Source organism: Drosophila santomea, chromosome 2R (genome assembly GCF_016746245.2).
Source record: "Drosophila santomea strain STO CAGO 1482 chromosome 2R, Prin_Dsan_1.1, whole genome shotgun sequence".
NCBI lineage: Eukaryota > Metazoa > Arthropoda > Insecta > Diptera > Drosophilidae > Drosophila > Drosophila santomea.
The window spans coordinates 13677163-13700642 of NC_053017.2; the positions used below are offsets into that span (position 1 = coordinate 13677163).

General features: G+C 43.5%; 5 protein-coding genes across 10 annotated transcripts in view; 2 read left to right on the forward strand and 3 right to left on the reverse strand.

Annotated features, from left to right (window-relative positions):
• Positions 1-201: 201 nt before the first annotated feature.
• LOC120446025 (lysophosphatidylserine lipase ABHD12) lies at positions 202-4084 on the reverse strand. Of its 3 annotated transcripts, XM_039626781.1 has the most exons (7): positions 3953-4084; positions 3582-3667; positions 3225-3258; positions 2053-2263; positions 1595-1713; positions 500-1530; positions 202-434 (listed from the first exon to the last, which is right to left on the reverse strand). In XM_039626781.1, exons 4-6 carry the CDS (start codon positions 2136-2138, stop codon positions 500-502), a joined length of 1236 nt encoding a protein of 411 aa, XP_039482715.1. In that variant the 5' UTR covers positions 2139-2263; positions 3225-3258; positions 3582-3667; positions 3953-4084; the 3' UTR covers positions 202-434. The 3 variants fall into 3 exon arrangements, with proteins under 3 accessions (XP_039482715.1, XP_039482714.1, XP_039482716.1); XM_039626780.1 differs by having other exon boundaries at positions 202-1530; XM_039626782.1 differs by lacking the exon at positions 2053-2263 and having other exon boundaries at positions 202-1530.
• Positions 4085-4352: 268 nt separating this feature from the next.
• LOC120444634 (ankyrin repeat domain-containing protein 13D) lies at positions 4353-7316 on the forward strand. 2 transcript variants are annotated; one of them, XM_039624441.2, is made up of 7 exons: positions 4353-4560; positions 4684-4816; positions 4875-5189; positions 5257-5573; positions 5700-5795; positions 5855-6597; positions 6713-6953. In XM_039624441.2, exons 1-7 carry the CDS (start codon positions 4468-4470, stop codon positions 6906-6908), a joined length of 1893 nt encoding a protein of 630 aa, XP_039480375.1. In that variant the 5' UTR covers positions 4353-4467; the 3' UTR covers positions 6909-6953. The 2 variants fall into 2 exon arrangements, with proteins under 2 accessions (XP_039480375.1, XP_039480374.1); XM_039624440.1 differs by lacking the exon at positions 6713-6953 and adding an exon at positions 7000-7316 and having other exon boundaries at positions 4354-4560.
• A 280-nt stretch (positions 7317-7596) lies between these two features.
• LOC120444633 (exostosin-3) lies at positions 7597-11800 on the reverse strand. Its single transcript, XM_039624439.2, has 3 exons — positions 11465-11800; positions 10945-11070; positions 7597-10884 (listed from the first exon to the last, which is right to left on the reverse strand). The coding sequence occupies exons 1-3, from the start codon at positions 11690-11692 to the stop codon at positions 8320-8322; spliced, it is 2919 nt and encodes a 972-aa protein (XP_039480373.1). The 5' UTR covers positions 11693-11800; the 3' UTR covers positions 7597-8319.
• A 332-nt stretch (positions 11801-12132) lies between these two features.
• Positions 12133-19764, forward strand: LOC120446385 (beta-glucuronidase). Of its 3 annotated transcripts, none has more exons than XM_039627319.2 (9): positions 12133-12387; positions 17045-17448; positions 17610-17922; positions 17984-18521; positions 18583-18726; positions 18788-18872; positions 18929-19105; positions 19169-19307; positions 19383-19764. In XM_039627319.2, exons 1-9 carry the CDS (start codon positions 12384-12386, stop codon positions 19547-19549), a joined length of 1971 nt encoding a protein of 656 aa, XP_039483253.1. In that variant the 5' UTR covers positions 12133-12383; the 3' UTR covers positions 19550-19764. The 3 variants fall into 3 exon arrangements, with proteins under 3 accessions (XP_039483253.1, XP_039483254.1, XP_039483255.1); XM_039627320.2 differs by lacking the exon at positions 12133-12387 and adding an exon at positions 15707-15787 and having other exon boundaries at positions 17099-17448; XM_039627321.2 differs by lacking the exon at positions 12133-12387 and adding an exon at positions 15835-16268.
• Positions 19765-20280: 516 nt separating this feature from the next.
• Positions 20281-23480, reverse strand: part of LOC120445461 (5-hydroxytryptamine receptor 2A) — a 61725-nt gene continuing 58525 nt past the window's right edge. Inside the window, exons 10-11 of the mRNA XM_039625905.1 lie at positions 22930-23051; positions 20281-21723 (exon numbers count right to left, since the gene is read on the reverse strand). Coding sequence (XP_039481839.1) covers positions 22953-23051 — 99 coding nt within the window. The 3' untranslated portion in view covers positions 20281-21723; positions 22930-22952. The remainder of the gene's footprint in view (positions 21724-22929; positions 23052-23480) is intronic.

Below are 23480 nucleotides of genomic sequence, written 5' to 3' on the forward strand. Positions count from 1 at the left end.
TAAATTGAATTTCAAGGACATTTTTAGTAATAAATTTTATGTGCAAATATTTTAGGTAAGTTATTTCCATCGAAGCTTTCTTATTATTAATACCTAATACTTTTAGGTATACAAGAGATTAAATTGTTTAATTGGAAAGCAAATTTACATACCAAGCCTTTTAAAAGTCGATCCTTAATTGATCCTTAATAAATACAGAAGTATGGAGATCAAATCGTTGGGAATTTTATTCATTTTATACGAATATCTTAAAGATGACACCTAATATATATTAGTTACATTAATAAAGGATTAATCCCGGCAAGTCACAAATAGCTACTTCAAGTATTGATATTACAAAAATTATGACCCAGTACTAAAATTCAAACATGGTCCGTGATCCTCGACTGCTTTAATTTGCTTGCACAGGGCGGAAAATTTGGAACGTGTCAGTGCTTGCGGTAAAAAATTAAATTAGAATATTCGTCTAATACATAAATTAATATCCAGTTGATCGCACCTAGTATACTGCATCGCGGTAGTTCTCCACAAACTTTTGGATCAGTCCCGGCAATTCCGGTGCACGGCAGAGGTATTTGTGTCCATACTTTCGGCTCGCCCCAAAGCGATGGAACTCAACGGGTCCCGAGGTTCGACTTCTTCCATCCAATGCGATCCTATACAGACGATAGCCCAGATTAAACGGCACGACAACGTCGTCCTCCGCATGGATGATCATGATGGGTTGCCGGAACTCCAGGACATGAACATCCGACTCAAATCTCAGCTTATTGGTGTACATTGGTTGCGAGATGGTAAAATTGAACCAGGGCAGGTTTTTATAGAGTTTGGCAAACGGATGCATGCGTATCTCATCTCGAATGTTGGTGAATGGGCTTTCGAGGATCACTCCCCTGGGAGCCCTTTCCCGAAGGCTGGCTAGTTTGGCGCACAGATGCGTGGCCACTCCGGTGCCAAGGGAATGACCCCACACCACAATCGGATTGGAAGTGGTGTTGGCTATGTATTCAAACACCATCATGGCATCGCGCACAACGCCTTCCTCCGTCGGAGGCACGGGATCGGAGTCGGCATAGCCTCTGTAGTCGAAGGAGAACACATGGTAGTTGAGCTTCCTTAGCAGCTTATACACCTCCGACCGATGACCGCTGCCTCGGCTGGCGGTGTTCCCGTGAAGGTAGAGCACCACAGTGCCACCTGGCATCCGCAGCAATCGCTCGTAGAAGAGTTGCTCGTTTTCCGGCAGCACAACGGGAAATTCAGAGCGTATGGCTGGCGATAGTTCCTTCAGCTCCCGTTCGTTGCCAGTTGCATGATCCAGCTGCTGATCCGGGTCCTGGGCCACTGCCTCCTCCACGCGCAGCTCGCGTTTAAAACGACGCACTGCATTGCTGGGCAGAACGTGCCACACGCCCACTCGCACTCCATCCTCGTCCTGATCGTGATCCTTTACGGTTATGTAGAAGTTCCGTGTGGCATACAGACCCACGCTCTCCGGCTTCGTGAGATCAAGTCCTTTGGGATACTTAACTAAAATAGGAAATTTACATTCGATTAATATTGAAATAACAAAATACTTCCAATAGATACTCACTGAATGTCAGAAATAGAATGCCGCGCTGGAACGTTACGGAGTACCGGAAGATCAACGGCAGAAGCACGAAGATCAGGAAGAAGATCAGCAGACAACCTTGCAGCGATCGCAGACCCACCCTGCGAAGAATGTCAATTGGTGAGAGGTGAAATGACTGGGTGGCTGAGGGGTGGGACTGGCAACAGCGTTAAGTGACAACACAACATAAAGGACGAGCAAGCTGGTGCGGATGTGAGCGTCGTGGATCAGGGTATATGTGTATATACAATTGGGTTGCAAGCAAAGCGGATATATATAATATACGGAAAAGCGGAATCGGAACAGAGCGAGCAAATAGCCGCGAAAGAAATGTCGATGTCACGATGTTCGGATTGTAAATCAGAATAATGGGTATCGGGTTAAGTCTACAAAAGTAGTAAAAACAAGCGCACAACATCGAATCGAGCGTGGATACTTACAGACCAGTTAGCCAACTAAGTAGGATCGTTCCGGGAATGAGTGTGGCAAAGAAAACGGACCTTAGGCAATTATGAATCTCGTACATTGTTTTGTATGTTTTACGTCCGTTCTGTATTATCGGCTTAATATATAGTTAGCGATATTACTTTCTATCGGGGAAAGCGACTTAACACTGAATGTTACTGATGTTGTGCGTTTTTTTGTGCGGAGCTTTCCCGGGCGAAAAGAGAGATAAATAAGTTTGTTGGTTAATTCAGATGGTTTTGGCTTCTTTTGTTGTTGTTTTTTTATTTTGCTGGACGGATTCAGCAGATGGAACGCATGCAACACCGAACCGGACCCGATAGCTGTTCCTCCGGATAGCGACCTTTGCACCAGAGGGGTTAAACACTGACAAAGTGGCGATGTGGGTGAGTGGTTAGGTGAACTGGTGACTACACATTTATTATGAGCAAGCAAAGGGCAGGCACTAGGGTGGTTCCTCTATAATGCATGCCAAAGTAATCCTCGGATATATATATAATTCATTCACCCTACGAATCTATTATATTTTAAACAACTAACTATTATTTTATCTAACTCAAAGTAAAAATCCACTAAATTAACTCAAAATTAAAGTTCAATTTTGATTTTCAAGTTATAAACCTTTTCACTTCGCTTTACTTCTATCGACTGAGTTGATGAGACCGCAAAAACTATTTTATATGTCATACTTCCGTTTTTTGATTCATTATCTACAAAAAAATTTGGAACCCTATCGAGGCTTGAGCATTAACATAAAGATAATACAATCGTTAAGCGATAAGAAAGAATATATGCAATTGGAAGTTCTTATGTTGTATTAGTTGAGGTACATTTTCTAATCATTTTTGGTACTCCAAAGATCACTTTCACTCATCCCAGAATTACTTATTAATAAAATCGAGCCACCTTATTGAACATGGAGCACAACAATAATGATAATGGCGGTATAATGATATCAGATATGAGCGCTACTCGAGCGTGACTAATTCTTAAACGCCCGTAACTTTACTGGGGAAGTAGGGAAGCAAAAACTACGGAAGCAAATTCGTCGGGTGGTCGGTTATTCGGGATCGGGGAGATACGAATATATATATAATAATGTATATATATATGAAATCACAACACTCAGTAATGCAAACAAACACACCTCTTGAGTAGTCGCCGGCGCGTGAAGAGCATAACTGCAAAGAGTAAATGAAATATAGAGAGCATTGATGAGTCGATCATGATAAGGGGACAAATCAAAAGAAGCGCCAAACTTTACAATTGCGATCTGTTATCGGTAATCGGATATTAAGCAAGAGGAAACAGTTTCCGGTTTGTAAATTTTAATCGCAATTTCTGTATTTTAACTTGAAATGTTGGATAAGCGCGTTTCGCTCTGAGCAAAAAATCTTTGCAAACTGACTACTTGCAAAGTGTGCGATTTTTTTTGTTGCTTAATAAGTGCAATAATGCCATGCACTTGTGGCCAATTAACGAATAAATTGGCAATTGCTCTTACTTGAAAAGAGAGTCTCTGGTCGTCAGGTGAATAACAGCGTACGAAATTCTATCGGAAATTTCTCTCTACGCCAATAGCATGATGACCTAAAAAGAGATAATTAATAGAAAACTGATTAAAATTCAGTTAAGTGGTGGGCGTGGCGCGGGGAGGTAGAGCTACCGGTTTTAACATAACTTTTCGTTATACGTGTGAATAAACGGAAGGAAAGTAAATCGAGCGAGGAGTCATTGTCCCCCACTCCACCTAATCACATTAACCAATTATGGAACACCCACAATCCCCCCTTTTTAGCTGGCGCATCAATTTTTTATGTAATTTGTGTACAGGTTGTATTGGGGGATAAAACCTATTGACCTATTTAAGCTTACCACTCACGCGCCAGCAACTTTTTCTATTTTGGGCTTGGAAGAGGTCTGGGAAAACGTTTATTTCGCTATTTTCTGGAGCAATTAATGCGATTTGGAATATTTTCAACCGAACAGCTGTCAATGTTGTTATTGACTATCGATGACAGCCAGAGATGCACCAAGTGATGGCATAGCTTAAGCGTTATCTTTATTAATTCCCATACAGGTGCAGTTTGGCATGGGCATATTTTTATGACTCGCAAATTTGCTAAATCTATTTAAGCTTTATAATCAAATAAACGTAAGCTTATTATGACTAAGCTAAAATCTATAATTAACTAAACTTATGAATTATATCCCTGACGATATATCGTGCCGGCTTTTTACGCTTCACATCTCTAACCAGGAATCGGTGTAGTACAAACAGTGTGACCAGACCTCCACCCATACAGTTTGTTTTTTTTTTTTCACACAGCACAGAAACAAAAGAATCGGCAATTTAGCCGCAGATCAGACGGCGCAAATCCCGATCCAGGATGAGGAGCGTCGAGGAGATCAAGGCGGAGTACCCGCTGCACTGGCACATCTGGCACAACGAACTGGAGCAGCTGCAGGCGGCCATCGACCAGGTGAAAAGGGGAGGTGGTGCTCCATGGGGGTGGGTGTGGCCCCCGGGGACAGGTGCTAATTGAATTAGCAGGGCACGGGGAAATGGCACTGCGATAAAACTCACCGATTCCGTCACCTTGCAGAACGACAAGGAGAAAATCGATCCCCGCGGCCGGACGCCGCTGATGCTGGCTGTGAGATTGGCCAATTTGCCATGTGTTAAATGCCTTCTGGCGGCCAAATGCAATGCCACCTATGAGCACGAAGGCTGGTCCAGTAAGTTTACCAAGACAAAAGCCAGAACAAATTCCATTAATTGCCTATCCGCTCTTAGTTGTCCAGGAAGCTGTCTGCACCGGCGATGTGGACATACTGACGGCCATCATCGAAGTCAGGGATCTCCAGCGCCATGTCCAGCGGGTGACGCATGTGCCTAAGCTGCTGCAGCATCTACTGGATGCTCCCGACTTTTATATCGAGATGAAGTGGGAGTTTACATCCTGGGTGCCTCTGATGTCGCGTCTCTGTCCCAGCGACACCTACAAGGTCTACAAGCGCGGAGCCAACGTCCGGATAGATACCACCCTGCTGGGCTTCGACAACAACACCTGGCAACGGGGCAATCGCTCCTACATCTTCAAGGGAGCCAGTAAGTTCAGATATATCAAAGCATTTTAAAGATAACCGCCAAATGTATCTACACTACTTATTTGTAGAAGAAACTGCCACGATGATCGAGATCGATCACGATACAAACGAGGTCATGGTGGAGGAGATGAGCAGCGATATCGGTGACATTGTGGCCATTCCACCAGCCTTAGGCACTGTGAGGGCGCGTCTCAATGCCCCGGTGATCACGAACAACATCGAGATGGACAAGATTAGCTTCGAGCGCAACAAGTGCGGCATATGGGGATGGCGTAGCGAGAAGTCTGAGATGATCAACGGGTACAACTGCAAGGTGTATGGGGCCAGCAATGTGGAGTTCGTTACAAAGACGCGAATGGATCACCTTAGCGAGGAGCAGATCAAGGTAAGAAAACCTACAATGGAATCATTCGCAACATATTGTGAAATGAATGCACTCTTGCTGTGGGTTTTTTCTTTGTTTCTCACGTATATTGTAAAATTAATTATAAACACTGTTTTTCTGCTTTAGAACAAGACAGCGAGGACACCACTCCATAGCCTGCTGGGAATTGCTGATGAGGACTATGTGTCCCCCGCTGATGCCGCTGCGGCACTCAAAGATCGCGTAGGTTTCCGAACATTTATTTAGCTTTGCCTCAAATAATGAGCATTATTTTGTTCTAGTCACCATCGCCTCGGTTGGGAGAAGGTTCCAACGCCGGAGTCGAAAATGGTGGCCGAAACTCACCAGCTCCTGGAAATCAGAGCAACGGAAGTTCCGCCTGTGCGTCGGGCACCAGTACACCCAAGTCTTCCGTTACCCCGGAGGAGTATTTTACTCTGGAGTTTGATCTTCACGGAAGGGATGTTGGTGGTCCCAAGAATCTGAGCACAAAGGTGCAGCGCTTTAGAGCCAACTTATGGTTAGCTGAGGAGCACCCCATTCGACTGCAGGAACAAGTGCTTCCCATCCTGGATCTCATGTCCACCATGGCCAGTCCACATGTGTCCAAGCTGAGAGACTTTATCACCATGCAGCTGCCTGCTGGTTTTCCAGTCAAAGTGGAAATCCCGCTCTTCCATGTTTTGAATGCCTGTATTACGTTTGGAAATGTATTTGCTTTAACCGCGCCCGTGGATCACGTGGCCACGCTGCAGGAGCAGGATCGCGTCACTTGTTTGGTCGATGATCGCTGCTTCGATATCCCGGCTCACTACACAAACAGGGGCAGCGATGTCCGTCGTCAAATTCCTCTCGATGAGGATGACATGCTGCAGTATGCCATTGAGCAGAGTTTGGTGGAAACAAGCGGAGCGTGTGGCGTAGACGCGCGGGACGACGACAAGGTGGACATATGGGAGGTGCTGAGGGGCCAAAACGTTGTGGGCTCCGATCTCCTGCCAGAAGATGACGAGCAGCTGCAACGGTAAGTTCCTAGAATAATTTCCCCTTGCAAGATACTTAATGTTCTCAAGGGCTTATAAACTTTGCATGATTTCGATTTACAACCCAAACTAACACCTGTCAATGGTAAACGCTAGTGGCCACCGCTTATCCTCGCACTTACTGTCTCCCCATCGCCAGCAGTACGGGCGGTACTCGCCCTCCCCCAAGCACCAACCCCAGTCCTTTCCCCACTCGCAGCTCCAACTGGAGCCGCAGACACGTGGGCGATCCGCCTCGGCTGGTGCGCAGTTCAAAAACGATTTGGGCTACATGAAGAAGATCTTCAAGTAGCGCGCAATAGCCATTTCCCTTCTCCTTTCGTATTGCTAGTTTTGATCCAAGCGTTGTGTGTTCTTGTGCCCTCTTCTTGTATCAATTGCAGAGTCCTGCAGGAATCACTGCTGGGCGCCCATGCGAATCTGCAAAGCGGTTCGCCCGCCTCCGAGGACGACGACGATGGTGGTTTCCGGTATGTGGATCCCGATTTGGCCATGGCCATGCGACTATCGCAGCAAGAGCAGAGAAAATTCGAACTGGAGCGGCAGCAGGAGCAGGAGATGATCGAGCAGGCGCTGAAGCTTAGTCTGCAGGAGCACTAATACACTACCAGCAATTCCAAATTGAAGTTATATTGATTTCTAGTGTAACCTTCGGGCTAAGTTGTATAAATAATACCGAGTACTTTAAGTTACCCACGCATCCTTCTGCGCCCTGTCCTTGTTTTGAATTGTGATACAAGCGGGACGCAAGCGGGAAGCCGTCGCCTGGTCTCAACTCGTCCACTCGCAACCGAAGGATCCACCCTATATATACCATGTATCCAAAGTAGTCCTCGTAGTTGTAGCTTTTGCATTGTATCTGGTATCTATCAGATACTATCTTAAAATTAAGTGCGTGTGGTAATCGCTGGGATATGTCTTATATGCGATCCAACTGGTTAACCACATGTGTGCGTGTCCTTAATCTGTAACCACTAATCACCATAATCCGTAATTTATACCAATACTATACTACACTCACATCATGCGCATGCAAGCTGACACCTTTTTGTGTAAATGAAGAAAATATATGAAATAATCATCAGGAAAACGGGCGTTTTTTATACTTAGCGATATAGTAATTTCGTTTATTAAGCACTATATACAAGTCAAAATCGGTACACAACTTATGCTAGTTAAGCAAACACAATAAAGTCTCAAAATTTGATTTGGTTTCTTCTACTCAAGATATTGCGCCTAAGTTTCAATGCTACTTCCTAGAAAAGTGTAGTTCTGAATACAGTAACATAAGCAGTCATATGCAAGCTGTGCTATCTCGATTGGCTTATCAGCGAAAAACTTATGTCAAATTAGAGTATATACATATGGGCTTGTTCGGGTTTTCACAGATTAAACGATTTGTTCGATTTGTAATTAGTGAGTAACTAGATTTTCTACCTAAATAGTGTTTGTTTAAAATTTGTGTATAATTCCGTATTGCACAACTTTGGTTAACGTTCTAAAATAATAGTGTTAAGGTATAGAATTGGTTGGGTTTTGATATACATATACGATATAAATTCCTAAAGACAAACAGGTGAAAACCGAAACAGGCCCGATAAGTTTTACTTACAACTAGAAGTCATTCAGCTGGTGATCACCTCGTTAGGGTAAGTGAAGTGGCCGCCTTTGTCGGAATAGGGGTTCTTGGATCAGTGGTACGACTAGATGTACTTGAAGCACTTTTGCTTGTCGTGCGGGATGCGCGTCTTGAAGAGAATCGAGTCCGCCCGGTACTGGGTGTTCAGCAGCGGCGTATAGCCGAACACCCGGCTGAAGAAGTTGATGCACTTGTGCCGCTCCTGGAAGTGGGTGTCATCCTCGCTGAGGGAAACGGGACAACCGGGGCAGCGGAACGTCCACCTGGAGGTTACTTTGACTGGTGGCTTCCTAGTTATGTGGGATACGAGGAAATTCATGGCAATGTCCTCGCAGTTCATGTACTCATCCACTTTGTCCCTAATCGCCTGTGGCAGATGATAGGTGTACAGGTACAGGTAGTACTTGTGTACAAACGCAGCTCCTGTCAGCACCATGCTCAGTTCGCAGCTGTAATTGGAGTTGTAGTGCCACTGGCCATTGGGATTACCCAAATCCCAGGCGTGGTAACGTCCTGGAAAGCCTACAACTCTATCGCGATGCTCCCGCCAAACACGGAATCCAAAGAGTATCTCGTCATGACGTAGATGGGCATCGTCGTCGACCGAGAGCACAGCCTCGGTTTCAATGACATCAAAAGGCAGAAATCGGTTGTTCAACGAGTTCCTGGGAGCCCGAAGGACGGCCACTGGTACACCAATATCCGGCCATCTTAGGTCATCCAATGGCGGCTTGGGTGAGTTCCAAACCACCACGACTTTGTGCAGATACGGCAGTCCATACAGTCTGCCCAATGAATCCATCAGCACTTGTTCTCTTTCGTAAGTTAACATGACAATGGTGAACTGCTCCCGGGGGTAATTGCCACCCAGTGACTCGCCGAATTCCTTTCCAGCTCCTCCTAGTCCCTTGCCAATCGGACGAAAGCCTGTATGCGAGCCCATGAACTTGGCTTCCGAAGGCAACGCGGGATCGAAGGGCAGCTGCGGGTACAGGTAGAAAGGATCCAACCAATCGTTCCAGGCTTCCTTCGCCTGCATGCGCAGTATTGTGTAGTTCCGCCGGAAGGCAGGACTGGGATAGGGTGGCTCTATGGGTCCCAATGACTCCTCGGGTTCCGTATCCAAGCCGACAGGTGGATCGGATTTTAGGGGTATAAAGGTGCTGTTGAAAACACTTTGCGCTATAACTGAGGGCACTGGTCTGGGCGGGATTCCGAGGCGATCCCTCAAACTGGCAATCACTGTATCCACGGTGGCCTGCACAGAGCTCAGATAGCGCTCCCAAATGAGTCGTCCCTGACGCCGCAGCAGCAGTAAATCCGCATCCTGAACTGCTCGCAGCAGGAAATGCAATTCTGTGATACGAGCTTTTGGAAGAAGTAAAGCCGTTCTTCTCCAATCCACAGTCTCGGCGTATGGCAACCGCAGCTCATCCGCTCCAAGGATAACAGGCACTGCTCCCGAACGGAGGGCTTCATAAATCCTAGCTAGCATTAGTGTCGAAGAAACTCTGCCATTCAGCGGGGGTAAAATCAGAGTAAAGGTAGAGTCCTTAAGCAACTGGCGGCGCGAGGAATCCGAACCACATAGCGTCCAATCCGGCAAGGAATCACCCTCCTGCTGTTCCGTCGCAGGCACGCACTGGAACTGCAGAACGAACTGATCTTGGGTAGCGCCCTTGGCCATGTCCGCCAGATGCTCCAGAATAAAAGCATCCAAAGGATTCAAACTGTTCTGTTTGGGCCGCAGTTCTCCTTGGTAGGTAAGCAAGTACTTCCTTCTGGCGGGCACCATTTCCGCGCACTCCTGCCACACATCTCCTCCGGGAGGACCCAGAATGGGGGGCACAATAAGGTCGTAACCTGGACGGAACTGTTCTCTTTCGAAAGCACTCTGCACCACAATAGCTCTCATGGTGTTCTGCTTGTAGAGCGGATTCGTACGATGGGATGTGAGATCTCTTCGCGCCAAGTTGAGCAGCACATGATTGCGTCCATCGCCGCCCCAATATGGCAGGCTGTAAAGCTTCTCCATGTCCACGGGGCAGTCATTTTCAAGCGTGGGCGTTGAGGGCTGCTGATGCTCCGCCTCCTGTGCCGCATAGCGATTGTTTCGCAATAGATCCTGCTCAAGCAGCGCCTCTCCCACCAGCACTAGATATATGCAGGCGTGCTTGGGATCCTTAACTATATGAGCATTGTAGCCCAAAGTCTGCTTAAGAGTCGTCTTCAGGAAACCATCGATATCGTAACCCTTTCGCTGTACGCTATGTTCATCCGGATCGTACAGATAAACAGGAAATCCGGACGTTAGACTGCAGCGGGAGTGATTGAAACAGTTGTGCATTTCGCAGCTGGCCGCCATTCCTCCAGTGATGGGATTATTCTTTCTGGGCAGTGTGTTCGGTAAAAGTGAGCGGGGCAAGGCCAAATCCGGTGTGTTCCGCTGCACAGCCTCTCGCTGCGCCACCTGTGCCTGCTCCACGGAGATCTTGAGGCGCTCCAGCTCCGTTTGCTCCCTTAGCAGCTCCTGTTTGAGCTCCTCGATCTTCTGGTTGTACTGGCTGATGTCCGATTGCAGCTTCTGGCGACGGGACTCCAATTCGCGCAGCTCCACGGACACGGTGCTCTGCATGAAAAGGAGTTTTAGGTGCTGGCTATGTATATATAAGAGTTTTCGGGTACTAACCTTGATTCTCACCATCTCCTCGATGCGCATTTTTAGATCTCCAGCTCTCATGGCGCTAAAATCTTCGTAGGCATCCAGCAGCGGTGAACTACGATGCATGTCTATTGGCGGAGCATCTTGCTCCACCTGGAAAATATGATAGTTGTCAGTTGATCAATACTTAATATATTATCTATGGTAAGTAAATTTATTTGACACACACTGATAAGGTTAGGAGATAAGCAAGACTAGCAACAACTTCTTTGTTTGAATCTTATAATTGATTGTACAACTACAATGACCCACATAAATAAATGTATAAAGAAAACTCAAAAATTTAGTTTCTAAATATTTCTAACTTCTTAACTTAAGAACAAGATAATGGGATTCTTATTGACTCAACAAGTGTCATATTTTATGTGTTATCTTTAATTTTAGAATGATGATCACAGTCGCTGTGTGGTGCTCCAAATATTCGAGTGCCCATCTCCACTGGAGTTCACTTCCGGTATGCGAAAGATGGAGAATGCGGAATACCTACGCTAAGGATGCGGTATGCCAGGCAGGAGACGAGGAGCAGGAGCATCAGCAGCACCATGGGCAGTTTGTAGCGGCGGAAGAGCCGCATCCAGGATGTCCGGAATCCCATTGAGTTGCGGTTTTGGGCGGTGGATGAGTTTGGGGCACAGGCGTCTTTGCCGCCGCCGCTGCCAGTGTCCAGGGGGTGGTACGCCTCTCCGGAGTGGCCGAGGTCGTACGCCGGTGGCATGGCATTAGTTTCAGCTCGCGATTCCACCAAAATATCTCATTTATTTACACTTTATCGCGAGTGGAGTCCGTTTAGTTGGCAACGCGCTGCAGGGCTGCACAGCCACCGCTTGGAGTACGCGTGCAATCGGCGCATCGATATTTATCGGCCGCAGCGGTCAGGCCGGCAAATTCGAACTATTCAAAAAAGTACAAATGATAATATTCAATAAAATCTTTAATCTTAAGTTTTACAAGTACAGTTTTTTCATTTATGGCTTACTTATCTGGGCAATCACTGCTGGGGCTGTAAAATCTTAAAATTGACGCCCAAGAGAGCAACATTAGCTAACAGTGGCTAACAGCGAAGCAACAGTTTTCTTTTAACAGCGGATTCAAAGCTCGCAACAGTCGCATTTTTGAGCTGTCTTGGCAAAGTGTGTTTTCGATTTTAGTCGCATCCAAATCAGCGGTGCGTCTGCTTCGCCTCGCGGTTTCTAGTTTGAAATAGTTTGTGGTTGTAATTACCGGCAAAACACTTGAACCGATTATTAATAGCCGCGAAATGACTGCCAATTGTTGACCCCTTGTGTTCGAGCTTTAATTAGAAACGAAAATAGTTCCTAAGTGCACAAACAAGCAATTCCGGATTTTAATCATAGTCACAAAGTTACATTGATCATTCGCCGGAATCCTGCACGAAATACTCGAATATGGGTAAAAGCCTCTATCTATTTATATGTATATTTACTGTCGGTGACATTTTCACTTTCTTTTGGCCGGCCCATTGATTCTTTTCTTTGCTTTGGGCCTGCTTTTGTGGGCCGGGCCTTGAAAGTGAAAGCCAACCGAAAGGAAATTGGCAACAGGCGTGGGTACATTCCATCAATACCCTAACACTTAGCACATGGAGGTGCGATTTTCTATGTGCACACCATTGGTCATTGATAGTGGTCATTGGATAGTTTTCTATTTTTAGCCAACTCTTTCGCACTAAAACAGCTTATTCTCATCATCCTTGACATTTTAAATAATCAAATGAATTTCCTAAATATATTATGGATCTATTGAAATAATAACTTAATGACAATGATATTTAAAACTAAATCAACTATTCTACATTTTTCAACTTTATTGCCATATTATATGAATTATAGATGTGAATCCATATATAAATTTTAAGCTTCAGAATATAAATATGATGTACAAATCAATCTGCTATCTATTTTCGATTGATGATAAAGTCCCAACCAAATTCACTGTCAATATGATTAGATATAACCCCCTTTGTTAAAAGGTCTTTAGCCTCGCAGAAAAATATATTTAATTAATAACATTATGTGTGTCATTAATATTAATAAGTCAGTGAGTGCAACAGGAATGCCAGTGACGCTCTAATCTTATTAGTTCTTGATAACCTTTGTTGGTTCGCAGTAGGGTAAGCTAATATTGATGCAAGGGATTAGTACTAATTATACACATGATTTTGAACAATAACTATAAAACAGATAACACTTGCTTATATGTTACCTTTAGTTATGGAAAGCAATTCACATGGTATAGTTTCTAGTCCAAATGGTTAAAGAACCAAACCCATCAATGTGTGTCAACTTGTTTTTGTGGAGGAGTAGAAACTTCCGCATTTCGTTCCCAATCAAGAGTAATTAAACTCCAGTTCGAGACCAGCAACACTTAATTGAAACTAGGCCCACCCTTACAGTCCAACGCCCTCCTTAAGTCGGTACAGTGAGGCCTGCCTAACGTGACTAAGACATAGTTTACTCAAACCAATTGTAAAGTACTTTATATATTAAACATACATATATGTATATATATTTTATTGTGGTTTATTGAACATGTAGTGAATTCAGCTGATGGGAATTTCCGAGATTTTTACTGTGATTTATATGTTCTACAGATTTGTTCTTTAAATGTATATTATGTGCTCATCGACCTTATCAGATGTAGAAGTCAAAGCATTGGGGATTTTGAAAGTCATAATCCAATCCATTGGGAATTTGGAATATAAGTTCTAAAAGCCAGACTGTATGACCGAATGACGAGTCGAGTGCTCCGGATTTGGAACAAGCGGCTTCGCCGGCGGCTTATCGGGCATGGGCTGTGTTCCGGGGGGGTGGGCTTAATTAGGGGCACATTCAGTGCAGTGGCGGTGCGTGTCTTCCTATAGCTACCCCCCGCAGCCCCCTGCCCCTACCGCACCAAGCCCCTTTGCCCCCGTTAACCCCCGAAGCCCCAACCCTACGACCTTTGGCGCTGGCAAGCGGTCGCTCGCAATTGCCTTGCCCACTAATGGCACATCCGCCATGGGCTTCCGCGGATCCGGACTTGTATTTCGATTCCGATACGGAATCGGATTCAGTTACCCCGCGGCGCCGAACGTAGCCGCAAGAAACCGGCACCTTGTGGCACAAACGGATAGTTGCGGATAGTTGGCGAATCCCAAGACGAATCCAGTAAATGCCAACATGCAGTTGAGGATCCGTCTCACGTGTCGCAAGTATGAAATTTGGGGTAAGCACTTGTCGCTGTTGGTTGGCCCTGCACCGGTTTTGCGCATATATGTTTCTGGCTCGGATTGGATTGGATCAGATCGGATCGGTTGGTGTGTTGTGTTGTGCTATGTGGTGTGTGGTGTGTGGTGTGTGGTGTGCTATGTGGTGTGCAGTGGTGAGGAGCGTCTGGTGGCCTCCTTTCGAGTGATATGTGGGTAACGGTGCATCGCCCGCTGTGCCGGGCATTTTAATATCTGAAGTTTCGCTGGATTGCTGGATGGCTGGATGGCCGGATTGCTGGGGGCTTTTGGAGGTTTGACGGCCTTAAAAGCCCCACGCGGCGCAGGTGCAACCTTAGTCGAGTTCGGTGTGTCGTCGAATCAGTGGGTGTCGATTCGCAGGAGCACAGTGATTGCCAATCGACATGTGTAAGCCAAGTGTTCCCAATTGTGTGACAAAGTATAAATAGTGCCAAAAATATGTTCATTTTACTTATTTAAAAACCATTTTAATTTTCTTTGAATGCGAAAGTGTAACTAGAAGTACAAATCAACAAAGATTTTTTTTTGTTTTTTGACTTTTAAAGCGTTAGTTGAGACTTAAAAATTGTATTAACAAGAAGTACAAATTAGTAATAGGTTTTTTTTTTTTGTAGACATATATTGAAATGTTTTAAGCATGCATAAGTCGGCTTATGTGTTCAAAAATTGAAACTGATGATTCATAAATTGGTTTTTCATATGAAATAGTTGAAAATATTTTTATTTTATATTTCACTGTTTTTATTAATATTAGTAAATGTTATTAAGAAAAACCAAATTAAGACTATTTTTGGTAATTAACTTGTATCTTAACTAAACTGACTTATAGAAAGGAAAGCGGAAGTAACTAAATTATATACATACATATGTACATATAACAGCTTTTTAGAAAAAATAGAGGGAACATTATTATGGGAGCATTATCTTTGATTGCGATTGGTAAGAGAACAAATCAATATAAAAGAAACTTTGCATGATTTTGATGCATTTTTTTGTGCAAATTGCATGCAAAAAAATATTGTTTTATATCTCTTCATGCTGCTTGTTACATGATAAGCAACGTTTCCATTAAGAATTCGAAGTTGGTATTTAATTATATATAAAATTTGGATTATTTAAAAAATAGTGCTAGAACAATTTTCGGATAGGATAAATTATCCTCATAATACAAAAATTAAGAATTATAGTCATGATTTAAAACATTGAATTGTTTTATCCCAAAGACATTAAGTTTTTGATATATGGTCATCATTAATTGAACATCTAAAATAAGATAATAGTTTTATTATAAAAATGGAGTAATTACTGGCTATCTAACGGTACACAAATCGAGCCATTGATGGCCTATCGATCTCAGGGGGAGCTTTTCCTGGAGCTTTTCTTGCGTTACCAGCATAGACAGCTTTTGCGATTAGACAGCTGATTAGCGGGGTAAAACATGTGAGATGCGATAAATAAATGGGGGAAGTAGTTTCCCGGCGACCAGCGAACGTGAGAGAACGGGCAAAGTTCTCGGTCTTCTCGCTTGCATGCGTATTATGGGATTGTGGCGGTTTCTGAAATGTTCGTCTCACTTGCCTTTTTGCCTCTTGGAAAACGTGTTTAACTAGCAAAACAAACAAAACAAAGTGGCCAACAATGCGTTCGACATTTGCATAAAAAAGCAATCAAAACAAAAGCCGAATCAAAAACAGAACGAGTGCAGAACATGAATAAAGACAAAAACAAAAACGAATTCTAAGCAGAGAACGATGACACATTATTGCAAATGTATCTGTACTTGTACTAGCTTTACTGGGAGAGAGAGAGAGAGAGAGAGACAGAGAGTGAAAGTTTTTCCTTGAAAGCTCGTGCTCTCCGGTTTCGTGCTTTTGCTTTGAGCCGCTCATTCGCATTGTTTGCCACTTAGCTTTGTGCATTGTCCTGATCGTGTTGTTGTAATGCAAAGATTCCAATTTCATTTCCGTTTCCCTTTGTTTCAATTCTCTTCGTTCCGATTCGTTTCGCCCGCCGACTTTGAAACTCGGCTAAAACCATTGTTCAAGTGAGTATGAATATCGCAGCGGTGTTTACTGTATGTACCGTTACCAAAAGCTGACATTGGAGAATTCTAATTAGTGTGGGTAATAAAAAAAGGGGGAAGGGGGGAACGACCATTGAAAGGCAGATAAGATATGTGTACAATTTGGCCATTTATTTGGTTGCGTATGCCTAATGTCACTTTTGACCAGAATTTGTTGAAGCATAATATTTTCTTGCAGTGTTCAATGGGTCTTTTAATAAAAATGTTTGTTCTTTAAATAATAATAAGGGATAACTTATCATACCATGTTAACAAATGTTTTTATTTATTTATATTTAGCAACTACAAATAAGAAGTAATATAATATAATAATAAAATGCTTATTTGTACAATCATTTCCTTTTGGACTTATCTTTACGCACATGTTTTCATGTACATATGCATTTTTGCTATCTCTGATAAGCAGACAATCGGATATAACTTTCGTAAATTGAGCTGGCTTATCTTTCCAATAAAGTATTGAAATATATACTATTATCATTGATAATTTAGAAAGGCTTCAACAAGCCAGTTGTGTTTTAGAGTTAAATAAAACAATATGACTACACAAAGTCAATATTATTCACTTGTGCCACTTACCACGCACAAAACTCTATGCAATCGAGTTTTTTCCCATATCAGAAAATTGAGAAATGTGATACGCACAATTATCACACCCATTATCGGTGCGCTGTAATCACCCAAACTTGTGTCCAGTAGCGAAGCTCCTAACACCCTGTACGTCTATGTATTCGCAGCTCTCTCCTTCTTCTCCCTGGTCACTGGCCTGTATGTCCTGCACTTCTCCATAGCGCTGATCCTGGTCAACAAGGAGGTGCCCCAGACGCGCGGAATGCTGTATCCCAGGGAATCGGAGACGCGAGAGGTGCGTTCCCTGGACGGGATCTGGAACTTTGTGCGCTCCGATCAGGCGAATCCCACGCAGGGCGTACGGGACGAGTGGTATGCCAAGGAGTTGAGCAAGAGCAGGCCCACAATCCCCATGCCGGTGCCCGCATCCTATAACGACATCACCACGGATAACTTGCGGGATCACGTGGGCACAGTGTGGTACGATCGCAAGTTTTTTGTGCCCCGATCCTGGGCGAAGGATCAGAGGATTTGGCTGCGCTTCGGTAGTGTTCACTACGAGGCATATGTGGTGGGTAATCAAAATATATCCTAATACAATTAGATCGCATGATTAGGACTCATTTTATACATACTGGGGCCTAAAAGAATGCAATGATAGCTTTTTAATCACATTTTAAAATAATTATATTGGAGCATCCTATAAAGTTAATGTGAAATCTTTCATTTCAGTGGATCAACGGCCAGAAGGTGGTGAAGCACGAAATGGGTCACCTGCCCTTCGAGGCGGAGGTCACGGATCTCCTGAGCTATGGAGCTGAGAATCGGATCACCGTGATGTGCGACAATGCCCTCATTCAGACGACAGTGCCGCAGGGCAGGATCACGGAAGTGCCCAACGATGGTGGCATGACCATTGTGCAGAGCTACACCTTCGACTTCTTCAACTATGCGGGGATCCACAGGAGCGTGCATCTTTACACCACGCCCCGCACTTTCATCGAGGAGGTTGAGGTCACCACAAACCTTTCAAAGGATGCCACCGGTAGGTTATTTCGATTGCATTTCTATACTTTTTAATAATAATAATATTGTAATACTTTCAGTTGGCGAGGTGTTCTACAGCGTAAGCGTGAATGGCAGCGCTGCCAATGAGGCGGATAATGTGCTGCACATTCAGGCCAACTTGTACGATAAGGAAGGCGCCCTGGTGGCGAATGCCACATCGGACGGCAAACTAGGCGGCAAGTTGCAGGTGAACCAGGTGAAGCCCTGGTGGCCCTACCTCATGCATTCCGAGCCTGGTTATCTGTATCAGCTGGAGATCAAACTGCTGGCGACCAACGACGAGCTCCTAGATGTCTACCGACTCAAAGTGGGAATACGCACACTAAGTTGGAACAGTCAGCAGTTCCTGATCAACGGCAAGCCCGTTTACTTCCGCGGATTTGGACGACACGAAGATGCGGATATCAGGGGTAAAGGCCTGGATAACGCACTGATGGTTCGCGACTTCAATCTGCTCAAGTGGATTGGAGCGAATGCCTACCGCACCTCGCACTATCCCTACTCCGAGGAGTCCATGCAGTTTGCCGATGAGCACGGCATCATGATCATCGACGAATGTCCCAGCGTGGATACGGAGTTGAGTTATTCACACACCTTGAGGGGATTTCTTACTAATGCTGTTGTCTTCGAATTTCAGAAACTACAGCCAGGAGCTGCTGGGCAAGCACAAATCGTCGCTGGAGCAGCTCATCCATCGGGATCGGAATCATCCCAGTGTGGTGATGTGGTCCATTGCCAATGAACCTCGCACTGGTAGCGTGAGTGCGGACTCGTACTTTGAGTGGGTACTTCTATCTTCTGTCCGATTGCCCCCCGTTTAATCCCATTCCTTATCCTTGCAGATTGGTGGCCAACTACACGCGCTCTCTGGATAAAACCCGACCCATCACGGCGGCCATTGCCGTTCCAAACACCCAGGATAAGGCGGTAGGTAAAGAGTGCCTGACCTATAGATCTTGTGCTATATACTATATCCATGTCAGGGGCGCTCTCTGGACATCATCAGCTTCAATCGCTACAATGCCTGGTACTCGAATGCCGGACGTCTGGACATGGTGACCCAGAATGTAATCGACGAGGCCGTCGCCTGGAACAAACGTTACAACAAGCCCATCATCATGTCTGAATACGGAGCGGATACCCTGGAGGGCTTACATATGGTGAGTATGCCTCTCCCTTGGTTTAAAGTAAAGTCAACTAATACCTTCATGTTGTCCCATCAGCAACCTGCTTATGTGTGGTCGGAGGAGTTCCAGACGGAGGTGTTTTCCCGCCATTTTAAGGCCTTCGATGAGCTGCGCAAAAAGGGCTGGTTTATTGGCGAGTTTGTGTGGAACTTTGCCGACTTTAAGACAGCTCAAAGTGAGTGATCGTTACCTTAAAATAGTTATTTTAGTAATAGTTATGTATAAAGTAACAATATGTTTTTTTGTTCAGGCTACACCCGCGTGGGAGGCAATAAAAAGGGCGTTTTCACCCGCGCCCGCCAACCCAAGGCGGCAGCCCATCTCCTTCGCAAAAGATACTTTGCACTGGGCAGAGATTTGGACCAATGCAGCTTCCCGGAGGATCTCTTCACCTACATCGCCGACCTGATATCCTAATGGTTAGAAGCACGTGGATGCTGCCTCAAGTATTCGGCCACTGTAAATAAGAACAACTTTATCCTTGGTCAACGGCACCTCGGACTTGCATTTTGACCCGATTTCCATTCCGCTGCATTGCCCTGTACAATATAAAATGGTTAGCTCTAGTTGATTGTATTTTTGTATGTATTTGTATGTTTAAGAGAATAAATGAAAGTGCATTATTTATATTTACTACACGAAACTTGGGATATTTTCATAAAAGAAAGGGTTTGAAAAGCAGCAAGTTTGCCGGGCAACTATCGATAACTAACGATGGAAATCTGCTAGCAGAATGTTACTGATTGTGCTGTTAGAAGAATATTAATGCTTGTGCTGTTAGCAGAATGTTACTGATTGTGCTGTTGGCAGAATGTTAATAATTGTGCTGTTCGCAGAATGTTAATTATTGTGCTGTTAGCAGAATGTTAAAAATTGTGCTGTTAGCAGAATGTTAATTATGTGCTGTTAGCATAATGTTACTGATTGTGCTGTTAGCAGAATGTTACTGATTGTGCTGTTAGCAGAATGTTACTGATTGTGCTGTTAGCAGAATGTTACTGATTGTGCTGTTAGCAGAATGTTAATAATTGTATGAAGTTTATAATTGGCTATAAAGGTTTTTCGTTCTTTTTAGTTAACCAATCCCAATTTCCAAAAATCCACTGAATCCGAAATGAAACTTCGAGACTTCCTTCTTGCATGAAAGTTGAATTTTTATTTAAATTGCAGCCAATGAATTTTATAGTAATCTCGTTAGTTTAACTTATGCTGTTTGTTTAGCGAAATTCCCGGAAATTCGGCTCGCATACCAGGCAATAATTCTTTTCAAAATGCGCGCCAATTTGTTTGAACTGAGAATAAAAAAATTAAATGGCAACAAATAAACGAAACCGCCTTTGGCAATTTTTAGCTAGAAAACTGTGTGTGTGTCCTTTCGAATTATTGCGAGGTATGGTGCCAGTGGGACTTGGCTTATTTCTATTGGTTTTTGTTTTTATTAAAGATAGACAGATCTGCAAACACTTAGTCGCTAGGTAATGATGTCGGCTTAAAGTTTTCGTAAAGTTTTGATTTTGGTTTTCGAATAGTTCGCTTGGTAGTTTTGTGAAGGTAAAACATCATGATACCCGCCTAGTCTAAACTAACATATACATATGTATGTCATTATGCAGTGTATGCTCTAACGTTTTTTTTTTTGGTTTATTTTAGCTAATTACGTTTTACCCATTTTTCCCGAAAGTAGTTTGCTCATCAAATATTACATGTCATTCGAACTGTTTGCTTATGTGATACGTAATATGCCAGCTTATTCAAAGAAATCCTCGACACATAGTTACCGATCTAACATACATACATACGTAATAGTACAACAGTTTTAAATGTAATTTACCTAGTTGCGGCTTTAACAATACGTTTAAATTAAATTTAAACTGGCTTCCACCGGTTCGATTATTTATAGATCCTATATCAATATTACAGTTTAGTACGATGCTCAACAAATGTACTTAAGTCTACGATGCAATATGCTTATTAAATGTCTCTAGCTGGGCTATACATAATCGAGTACTCGCTTCAGTTATAACGATTCCAATGCCTTGATTCCCATTTTCCATTTTCCATTTTCCATTTCCTATTTCCCATTTCCCAATTACCGATCTATAGTCCCTTTCCTGAAGCAGAGAAGAGAGATAGAGTCTAACGCCTTACAAGGTTATGAGTTATACAATTCACGTTAAGTTGGAAAACACATACAAATTGGTAGTAGATTGCTCGTTATGTCAACTATGCGGTAGTGTTTTTGGTGGTGGCTTAGTACTAGTTATTTTGATTAGATACTTTTGCATTTTGTATTTCCTTGGTGGCATCTCCCCTCACAATGATCAACTTTTTGGTTTGCTTCTAAAAACAGTCTCCACTTGGCTCTATAAATTTAGCTATATCTAACACAATATATATTAGCATAGGTTAACATTCAATTCAATCTGCTATGTACACACTTAACAACTACTGGTTATGCGACTGCTCCGCGATCCTGCGTCCTCGTCCTTGATTCTCCTTCATCGTCTTTGGTATACAAGATGCGTTAATCCTCGCCTGGTTATAGCCGAAGAGGTTAGATCAACATCCGCTGGTCCGTTTAGCAGAAGCGTCTGCAAGGAGATGGTGCAATTGCAAGGATTCATTAGTGAAGTGTGAATGGCTGGTGGCTGAAAACTGAACTGAACTGAACTGAACTGAAAACACCAGCCCCCTTGGTGAAAACTTTCTGCATTCACGGAAAAGTTCATCGGAAATGGCGGGGCGCTCAACTAAGCAGGAAATTCTTCAAATTAATGTTACTTAATTTAACTTTCATGTTGCCTTTGGAAATGAAAACGAATGAATGGCAAAGATTTAACTGCTGCCACATGCAGATGGCTCTTCCTTCAGCAAACGCAAATGGTAACTATTCAAAACTTATACTTATACGCCCACCCCCTCCCTCTACCCTTTGTAGATAAAAAGCCATTTCCCCGATTTAGATTTCGGGTTTTCCTTGGTCCTTAAGCGGGAATGTTTTTAACTGAGCTGTGCGGCATAATTCTAACGCATTGACCAACATGACTGGGTGCGGCTGACAGGTCCGATAAAAGATAAAGGTCTGATAAAACTTTGGCTCTAGGTTCAAAAGTTCTACCCTTCGGTTGATTTTTTTCTTTTTTTTTTGTGAGCTAAACAATGGTTTCAGTTCCTGGCGGGGAAACTCCTTGGAAATTCCTACTGCTGCACTTTCCACTCAACTCGAGCAATATCAATTTCGGGTCTGGCTTCGAGCATTGCAAATTGAAACTTGCCAGCTAGGGACAGTAACACAATAACACAATAACAGCAAAAGAATGCAATTGCGTGTGCGTTGAATCGATTCAAAATGTTTCCAATGGCTGTCGGCTAAATTGTCTAACTCAATAACCATAACTGCGGCACACAAGGACAAGCTACACGGCAAACAATATTCATATATCTCATGCATTTACATTACGTACATAATCACTAGAATAACAAAAGTCTGCGACCTTAAGGTTAATGAATGGAAAACTCTTATTTGGCTGCCTAAGAGTATGCAACAATTCACTGCACTCTGTTAAACCGCCTAAAAGTATGCAAAAATTCGCTGCATACTGTTAGACTGCCTACAAGTATGCAACAGTTCAATGCATGCTTTTAAACAGCTTAAGGATAATTTGCCACTCTAGATATTTGCTACTTAAGCAACAGAATTCCTGTTAGTATCTATCTATTATGAGATGTGTGTTGCATATATTTTTCTTGCAGTGCACTCCCATCGCTGTACATTGGCTTCCCCAAGGAGCCCTCACCTTCGCCTCTTCGCATGCACTATCTAGAGCTTCCCGCTGCGGTAGTGGACTGGTCGGTGGCCGCCGAAGAGGATGCGCTTGAAGGCCTGTCGGAACTCCGGACTGAAGATGGTGTAGATAACCTGCAAGAGGGAGTTATTTAATCAAGAGTGAATTCATTGAACAACAGCTTAAATAACTAATAAGCAAGCGAAACCCTTTACTTTTACTTTTCTTTCAGAAAATTTTTAGATATTAAAAATAGTTGAAGATTGATTTCTTGTATATGCATAGTGTTGAAGATTGATTTCTTGTACATGCATAGTGCTGAATATTGATTTCATGTATAAGCAAAGTGCTGAAGATTATTTATGAACAACTCTCAAAAAAGTTCGGTCAAAGTTCATTATTAAAATGGAAAGTTCTTGTCTATTGGTGTAGCGGCTAACTAATATGTTACAAACTCTTTGCAAAGAAAACAGACAAGCTGTGAAGCTGTGAACGTCTTAAAATTTCTTTATATATATGCAAAGTTTTGACAAGTTCATGCACTACGCCTGCAGTTACTTAGC

What these genes read in the sequence shown, in the direction of transcription:
- LOC120444634 (XM_039624440.1), top strand. Translation starts at nt 4,468, where the DNA reads ATGAGGAGCGTCGAGGAGATCAAGGCGGAGTACCCGCTGCACTGGCAC. An exon ending in CTACATCTTCAAGGGAGCCA is followed by an intron (nt 5,190 to 5,256) that starts GTAAGTTCAGAT and finishes ACTTATTTGTAG; the next exon opens with AAGAAACTGCCACGATGATC. An exon ending in CTGCGGCACTCAAAGATCGC is followed by an intron (nt 5,796 to 5,854) that starts GTAGGTTTCCGA and finishes ATTTTGTTCTAG; the next exon opens with TCACCATCGCCTCGGTTGGG.
- LOC120446025 (XM_039626781.1), bottom strand. Translation starts at nt 2,138, where the DNA reads ATGTACGAGATTCATAATTGCCTAAGGTCCGTTTTCTTTGCCACACTC. An exon ending in CTTAGTTGGCTAACTGGTCT is followed by an intron (nt 1,714 to 2,052) that starts GTAAGTATCCAC and finishes CATTCTTCGCAG; the next exon opens with GGTGGGTCTGCGATCGCTGC. An exon ending in CATTCTATTTCTGACATTCA is followed by an intron (nt 1,531 to 1,594) that starts GTGAGTATCTAT and finishes TTCCTATTTTAG; the next exon opens with TTAAGTATCCCAAAGGACTT.
- LOC120446385 (XM_039627319.2), top strand. An exon ending in CAAACACCCAGGATAAGGCG is followed by an intron (nt 18,873 to 18,928) that starts GTAGGTAAAGAG and finishes TATCCATGTCAG; the next exon opens with GGGCGCTCTCTGGACATCAT. An exon ending in CCCTGGAGGGCTTACATATG is followed by an intron (nt 19,106 to 19,168) that starts GTGAGTATGCCT and finishes TTGTCCCATCAG; the next exon opens with CAACCTGCTTATGTGTGGTC.
- LOC120444633 (XM_039624439.2), bottom strand. Translation starts at nt 11,692, where the DNA reads ATGCCACCGGCGTACGACCTCGGCCACTCCGGAGAGGCGTACCACCCC. An exon ending in TGGCATACCGCATCCTTAGC is followed by an intron (nt 11,071 to 11,464) that starts GTAGGTATTCCG and finishes CATATTTTCCAG; the next exon opens with GTGGAGCAAGATGCTCCGCC. An exon ending in AGGAGATGGTGAGAATCAAG is followed by an intron (nt 10,885 to 10,944) that starts GTTAGTACCCGA and finishes CTTTTCATGCAG; the next exon opens with AGCACCGTGTCCGTGGAGCT.